At 30.1% G+C, this 8,681-nt stretch overlaps 1 protein-coding gene across 6 annotated transcripts in view; it reads right to left on the bottom strand.

Annotated features, from left to right (window-relative positions):
* The window catches only part of LOC109100255 (leucine-rich repeat-containing protein 20), an 11,397-nt gene continuing 2,716 nt past the window's right edge, over positions 1-8,681 (bottom strand). For 4 of the 6 annotated variants that reach the window (XM_042734821.1, XM_042734819.1, XM_042734818.1 and 1 more), the window contains exons 2-5: positions 7,650-7,821; positions 5,470-5,619; positions 4,835-5,002; positions 1-248 (exon numbers count right to left, since the gene is read on the bottom strand). In XM_042734821.1, the coding sequence (XP_042590755.1) occupies positions 133-248; positions 4,835-5,002; positions 5,470-5,619; positions 7,650-7,719 (504 nt within the window). In that variant the 5' untranslated portion in view covers positions 7,720-7,821 and the 3' untranslated portion in view covers positions 1-132. The remainder of the gene's footprint in view (positions 249-4,834; positions 5,003-5,469; positions 5,620-7,649; positions 7,822-8,681) is intronic. The other 2 variants (XM_042734817.1, XM_042734823.1) reach the window with 1 other exon arrangement.

Here is an 8,681-nt window from a genome sequence, read left to right on the forward strand (position 1 = left end):
TTTGCATGATTTAATAAATATCTTTATTGAAAAATTCAGAGGCACAGCATGCGGTCAAGTGCATGGAGATGAAACTGCAGCATCAGAGCGAGACGGAAGCCCCGTTCCTCGTGTTCTTTACCATGTGTTTACTCATGTCAGGAGCGTGAAGTGATGCGGGAAAGACGCAGCCTCCGGCGTCAGCGGGTTACTGCGCACATCCACGCTCTTCAGAGCAGGCATCAGAGACAGCTTCTCCATCGGCAGCTCTGAGACACACAGAGACACACGTGAGACATGAGACGTGCCCAGGTTCAGAGACATTCACTTCTTACAGTCTCCTCCAATACCAAGAGAGACTAATGTTTACTTCATTAAGGTACGAAGAGTTCATTTGTAAAAACAGATAACTCTGCTTTAAACAGTTCTCAGAAATCATGTTTTTCATCGTGCATTCCAATTAATCTCAATCAAACTGCAGTTGGGTTATTCTGACATGGTCAAACAGCTAACTAACACAATAAAAACATGATAACATAAAAAAACTTTATACTTTAAACTTTAAAAAAAAAGTTATTTGTTTTTGCAAATGAACTCATAAATTAAAACATGCACTTCATATTTTATTCTCTTTGAAATGTTTTAAACCTGTAGAAATAAACAGTACGGATCAGATTAGATGGCAACATCAGTTTTTACATGAATGCATTTAGCATTTAGTCATGTTTATTACACTGTAGAAATAACACTAGGTCTTTCCCTTCACTGAAAACACATCAAGTAATACTTAACTTAGACATTATCTATTCTTATCTAGTCCTATGCGAGGCATGCTGGGAACTGAATACTAAAAAACTAATTTTATAATATATAAAATACTAATATTTGTTTGTAAACTCAAAAAAAAAAAAACATTTAAGAATTTTCATAATAAAGTTGATTATTAAATTAACTTAATATTGTGTGTAATGTTACATTTATATACAATTATTATGAAAACTCTTTAAAAAAATTTTTTCCAACTTTAATTAAATAAATAAATTATTATTTTAAACGTCCAATCATGCATTTATGTAAGTTGTGGTAAGTAACAGGTGCAGTGAATTAATTTTTAGAGCACTTATGGTCCCATTAGTTAATTTATTAACTAACATAAACTAATAACAAGCAATACATCTGTTACAGTAGTTATTAATCTTTGTTAATGTGAGCTGATAAAACAATCGTTCATAGTCAATGTCAATAAAATAATGAACACACAAGGTTTGATTTTAATAATGTATTAATGTAATGTAATATTACAAAGACTATTAAATTCATGTTATCTAACTACAGTCATCAAATCTTTATCGAAATGTGTTGCCTTTTATATTTTAAACAAAATGAGGATCACATGACCAGAACACTAAAAACCCTTTCATATCGATTAAAAAAAGCACGAATGTAGCATCCAAAATAATGTTTAGCACAAGATGAAACATCAATAGGATTATAAATAATGTTTGTTTTTCTGAAGGGTGAATCTTTTAAATGCTTTCAAGGAATCTTCAGGTCATCTTTCACTTCAAAATTAACCTACATCAGGACAAAAATCTCTAAAAAAAACCATAAACAAGCCCACAGCAAAAAAAAAAACCCACTCGTGTGTTCCTATTGGTGTAGAATGGGAGTGGGAGGAGCCTAATCAATGACCAGAGACACGCCCACAGCACTGCAAAGCCAGAACATAAAGCACAAGAGCCACTCAGAAGTGTTGTTTTTAAGTACGCGAGGCAGGTTTAAGCCACGTTCATTTCAATTTTCTCTTGAAAATTGCAGTTTTAAAATTCTTACAACTCTCAAAGCAGAAGTGTGCCATTTTTTTTTGGGACGTTCATCTAGTTTCTGGGTGTCTTTGATACTTTTATGTCCAAAAGAGTGAAACACTGACTCTTTTAGAACACTGATCTGTTTGTTTGAGCGGCCTGAGTCAGCCAATCACGTGAGTTTGGGGGCGGGACTGTCTGTTTGACTGACCAATGGCTGTTCCGGAAGCCTTTTGGAAAACGTTCAATATTTTCTAATCGTGTTTAGTGACACTAGAGAAGCACAAATGACCCACTTTGTTGCCGAAGCACTGAAATCTGAGAGGAAGCCTGTGATGAGAGCGTGATCAGCTGGTGACACGCTTCTCTTTGCGTGTTTAGCATGTGCTGTTTTTCACGTTATCATGATGCATTGAGACGGACCGCACTTATGTGAGATTGTTATTTCGCTCTACGAGACACTTTCATCTTCTGTATCCATCAGATAATCAAGAAGAAAAAACATCGTCATGGAAACCATGCATCTGGGTTTTATTTGTATGAAATCCCTTTTTAGAGGTATTATGGAAGTGTTTGTGAATTGATATGGAAACTGGAAATTGTTCCTGCCTCAATTGTATCTGCTGCCTACTGTAAAGCTGAATTAAATGCATTACTAACTCTAAATACACTGGGAAGAGATCAAAAGTGAAAGTTAAGGCTTTATAATATTAGAAAAGATTTCTATTTCAAATAAATTCTGTTCTTTTGAACTTTCTATTCATCTGTGAATCCAGAAAAATAAAATGCATCACAGTTTCCACATAAATATTGTGCAGCACAACTGTGTTCAACATTGATGATAATCAGAAATGTTTCTTGAGCAGCAAATCATCATATTAGAATGATTTCTGAAGATCATGTGACCCTGAAGACTGGAGTAATGATGCTGAAAATACAGCTGCACATCACAGAAATAAATTACAGTTTAACAGAGATTCACACAGAAAACATATGTTTTAAATAATAAAAATATTTCAACATTTTTAAAGTATTTTTGATGCAGCTTTTGTGAGCAGAAGAGACTTTTTTTTAAAAACATTACCAACCTCAAACTTTTAAATGGTACTATAAGTCTTAATACACTGGATAAAATATTAAATTCATAATACTTAGTTTCCAGTTATCACAATAATTTCTCTCTTTGGCTTTGATTGGATGTTCAGCGATGCTTGAATATTGCTGATCTCTGACCAGAAGCGGATTCGTTTCGTGTGGAAATCAGAAGTTGTTGTTTTCGTGGATTGATGCACCGTCTTCAATGAATTATTAATGCAAACATGCATTTTTTAATAGATCCTGAATCACTAGGTGGGTTTGAATTGTGTTGACGGTAATGAAATGTGCAGACGCACTCAACCGATCATGATTCACTGCGACAGACTCCGGCATTTTCTTTGCTGTCACACTTTCTGAACTCTCCATCTAACTCTACACATCTTTGAGGTTTCGCTGCGGTTCTGCCTCAAACTTTCTGACACTGACCCTCTGAATGTTTCGGCCACAGCGCCGTCCGTCTGAAAAACAATATACACTTCGTTTGAGAAGAAACTTTTCAGTCTGTTTGATGAGTTTGGTTGGTTTGAAAGCCATTCAGTTCTTGTAGTTTGTGTTTGCATTGTGACATTATGGTCATGAGAATTAAACAAGCTCATTAATGTGATGCAAAAAATATATTATTATTTAAATTGTAATTATTTGTGATTTTCATTACAGTATCTCTAAGATGGTTATTTTAGTATTACAGATATGCTATTATGGTTTTTATTATTATTTTGAATTAGTTTTATTTTTGTATTTTCTGTTTTCATTTATTTTAGTTTTTTTTTTTTTTTGGCATGTTTTTGTCATTTTTATTAGTTTTTAAATATGTCTATATAATTTTCATTAATTTTTATTTAAGTTTTAGATTAGTCAAGATAAACTAAATGAAAATGAGAAATGTTGCCTTGGCAACAAGCTATTTTTTTTTATATTTCAGTTTATTTTATTTCAAATAACAAAAATTATTTCATGGTTTTAATAGAAACCATTACAAATTAGAAATTAGAATCTTAAAATAATTTAGAAAATTACTAATAGATAAATAAATGAATTTATATATATATATATATATAAAGAGAGAGAGAGAGATTTTATAAATAATTTTAATTTATACAAAATATTTATTTAAAACTAAACTATTATTATTGTTATTGCTAACAAACTAGAAATTAAAATGATTACAAATAGTTTTTTAGTAACTGAGATAAAGCTACAATAAAGTTAAAATAAAATAAAAAATAAAATAAAATATTAGATGAAGATGTTTAAATAGAAATTACAAATGTGGCCTTGGCAACTAACAGAAATAATAATAAATAAAACAATACAAAATAATTTAAGCTGAAGTACTAAAATTATGAAATAATTAATTAACTATATGGAAATATTCTTCTTTAAAAAAAAAAGTACAAATACAAAAAGCCCTTAACAAAATTACTACAACTAAATAAATAAATAATTTAAATTTTTAATTTAAAAATAGAAATAAATAATGGAATAATTAGAAATGTGACAACTAACTGAAATAAAATACATTTAAGCTGAAATACCAAAATTCTTAAATAATTAATTAACTATATATAAATATTCTTCTTAAAAAAACACAAATACAAAAAGCCTTAACAAAATTACTAAAACTTAATAAATAAATAATTTAAATTTAAAAACAGTAATAAATACTAGAATAATTAGAAATGTGACAACTAACTGAAATAAAATAAATTTAAGATTTTATGAAATAATTAATTAAAACGCTATAGGAATATCTTTAAAAAAGCCAAAAAGCCAAATTGACTAAAACGTAAATAAATTATACTGAAATAACACTACAGCAGACAGATATTATGCTGAACTCCAGGTTTGGAATTCTGCAAACACAGTTCTGGAAACATTACGGAAACAGTGTGACGCTTCATGTCAGGGTGAGCTATTGCATTATGATGAATGTAGTTACTGCGTGCGGTCACCTGTGATCTGGTTCCCCTCCACGCTGATGTGCTGGAGGCTGCTCACATCCGTCAGGCGCTCGGGGAAAACCCTCAGCTTGTTTCTGGAGAGATCGATGCTGATCAAGTGCTGCATGTTTGCGACCGCCTCCGGCAGCGTTGTGAGGACGTTCCCCTGCAGATCCACCTCTACAGCGAGACGAGAAACCATTGATATGTGCTCATAATGTAGTCTGTGTATCTAGTAGGACAGTATGTTCTGTGCAATCAAAGAATCTCCCATGATGCACTGTGCATGAAGTAACCAAGTCAGTCACTCTGAAACAACTTCTATATTTGATTTGATTCATATTTTGCAATAGACTTTAAATATTTAGTGTTTTATGTAAACTACCATTCGGATGCTTTAGGTCAGATTTGTAATGTCTCTTATGTTCACAGAGGCTGCATTTATTTGATAAAAAATACAGTAAAATTGTAAATATTATTACTATTTAAAACAGCTGCTTTCTATGTGAATGTGTTAAACTGTAATTTATTTCTGTGATGCACAGCTGTATTTTCAGCATCATTACTCCAGTCTTCAGTGTCACATGATCTTCAGAAATCATTCTAATATACAAGAAACATTTCTGATTATTATCATGCTGTCTTACCTCGTAACTGAGTGAACGTGAGGAAGAACTTGTTGCTCAAGGCTTTGATCTGGTTGTTGGCCAGAGAGATTTTCTGGATGTTGTCTGTGCAGCTGCGGATCATTCTGAAGACACCGTCAGGGAAACTAACGAGGCCACAGTCGGACAGATCTGAGGCAGAACACAGAGTTGATTCAGATTGACTCAGAGGTGAAATCAGTTCGTTAATAGGAGTGCTGTAATTAAGAGATTGTGTTGTTCAGGGAGCCGTCGCCTCTGTATATCAACAAGCTCCCACTGTGCAATCACTCAGAAAATCACACCGAACACTATCAGACTGATGGACAGAATTAATACAGTCATTTAGAGGCTCTAGAGGTGTGTGAGTGTGTGTGTGTGTGTGTGTGTGTGGATAATCAAAGTGTTGGGCTTCACAATGCCGCTGATTGCCATTTAGGTTTACTTACTCTAGGCATTAAATGACTAATATGATGATTTAAGGAAAATGACACTTGATAAACTGGGAAATGGTCAAAATCAAGTGATTATGTGATTTAGAGGAGCTTCTCAGCACAATAGCACCATCTACTGAGCACAGGCTGAACTAGACACGCCATCAAAATTAATTAATAACAATAGAAATTATAAAATAAACTATGAGGAACAATAGGGTTTTTTTGTTTGTTTGTTTTGCAATTACACAGCCCTGCATTTGGTGATGCTGAGTTAAAAAAATAAATCAAAATAATCAAAAATTTGTAGAACATAACAATGAAGATTAAAAAAAATAAAAATAAAAAATCTAAATATACACAATAAAAACTTTCCATGTAGAAAATAATGAAGATTTAAAAAAATAAAAAATAAATAATAAATAAAAATAACAAATAAAAACTTTCCATGTATAAAATAAGAATGAAGATTTAAAAATAAATAAATAAAAATAATCAATAAAAACTTTCCATGTATAAAATAAGAATGAAGATTTAAAAAAAATAATAATAATAATAATAAATAAAAATAACAAATAAAAACTTTTAAAAATTTCCATGTATAAAATAAGAATGAAGATTTGAAAAAAATATATAAACAAATTAATAATAAAAAAAATAAAATAAAAAAATAAAAAATAAATATATATATATATATATATATATATATATATATATATATATATATATATATATATATATATATATATTTAATTAAAGATTATTAAAATAACAATTGCAATCCAAAGTTTCATTTTTAATGGCAAAACTGAGTATTTAAAATGTGTAATTTAAATTACAGACTGCAAAAAAGTAGAGAAATGTATTCAAATACACCATGTAATTTTAAAGAACTTAATATAAACAACTTTATACGTATAAGCTTTTTCCCCCACTGGCACTGTTTGGATGCAGTAAAACACTCACAGATGTTTGTCTCATGTTTGTATTTTTTTCTGTCACTGGCTTTAATTCTAACCTTGCAATCAGCATTACGTATAAAAAAAAATGTAATGCATGTAAAAATGGGCTGTGAAGTAAACAAACAGGTGTAGTGTGGCTCAGATTCAGACCAGAATCTCATGTTTGTGATGCTTTTCTGCTGCTTAAGAGAGAATACAAGACGTCTTCACCTTACAGACGGTTGTAAAAAGCAAAAATGCTATGAAAAGCATCATATTCTGTGAGAAAGTGCACTATTTTTGGAATCAGCGACAGAAAATGAGTACGAATCGAGTCTTGGATATCATTCAGCAGATCTGATGCAGGGCCATGTCGTCAGTAAAAACATCTAAACATTTCAGTGACTTTTCAAGGCATGACTTTCTTTTACAAGAAAGGCATTTAATTCTAAACGTGACGCTGCGGCACAGAAGCAGTCAGAAGTAGCACAGGTATATTTGTAGCAATAGATTTCAATGCATTGTATCCATTTTTCTTTTATGCCAAAAATCATTAGGATATTAAGATCATGTTCCATGAAGATGTTTAGTAAATTTCCTACCGTAAATATATTAAAACTTAATTTTTGATTAGTAATATGCATTGATAAGAACTTAATTTGAACAACTTTAAAGATGATTTTCTCAATATTTAGATTTTTTTTGCTCCCTCAGATTCCAGATTTTCAAATAGTTGTATCTCAGACAAATATTGCCCTCCTAACAAACCATACATCAATGGAGAGATTATTTATTGAGATTTCCGCACCCAGCGAGTCTCTCTGCTCCTCCATGGTGGCGTTGATCCTCCGGGCGACGTTGGCCACGGCCTGCGCCATCCTGTTGGGTTCGCGTTCGATCTGAGGAGTGAGTGGTGGGTTCAGTGGAGTCTGTTACTCATGCACAGGAAGTCACAGGTGTGAGCCACGGACAGCCACTTCCTGCCAGAGCACACACACATGCAGTGACATCATGAACCTGACTGGAGTCATCGATATCTGCTCATCAGCACGATTATTAGTTTATGTCTGCATGTAAAATATGTCTGCCTATATCATTTTATTTTAATGAAATAAATAAATAAAATGATAAATAAAAAATAAATTAATAAATGTGTGTGCATGTGTGTATATATATATATATATATACTAATATTTACTAGATATTATAATATTAGTTATTAGTGTATTTATAAACTATATATATATATATATATATATATATATATATATATATATATATATATATATATAATTTATAAATAAACTAATAACTAAGATTATAATATCTAGTAAATAATTAGGTATTATAATATAATAATAATATAATAAATAATAATAATATAATAACTGCGTGTGCATGTATGTATGTATATATATATACTAATATTTACTAGCTATTATTATTTTAGTTATTAGTTTCTTTATAAATTATAAATACAATATATATATATATATATATATATATATATATATAATATTTATTTATTTATCATTTATAAAAAACTAACAACTAAAATTATAATATCTAGTAAATAATTAGGTTATTATATATTAATAATAATAATTATAATATAATAATAATTATAATATAATAACTGCGTGTGCATGTATGTATATATATACTAATATTTACTAGATATTATTATTTTAGTTATTAGTTTCTTTATAAATTATAAATACTATATATATATATATATATATATATATATATATATATATATATATTTATAGATATATACTTTTATAGAGAAACTAATAACTAAAATAATAATATCTAATAAATAATTAGGTATTATTTA

The sequence above is a fragment of the Cyprinus carpio genome, chromosome B12 (assembly GCF_018340385.1).
Source record: "Cyprinus carpio isolate SPL01 chromosome B12, ASM1834038v1, whole genome shotgun sequence".
Taxonomy (NCBI): domain Eukaryota; kingdom Metazoa; phylum Chordata; class Actinopteri; order Cypriniformes; family Cyprinidae; genus Cyprinus; species Cyprinus carpio.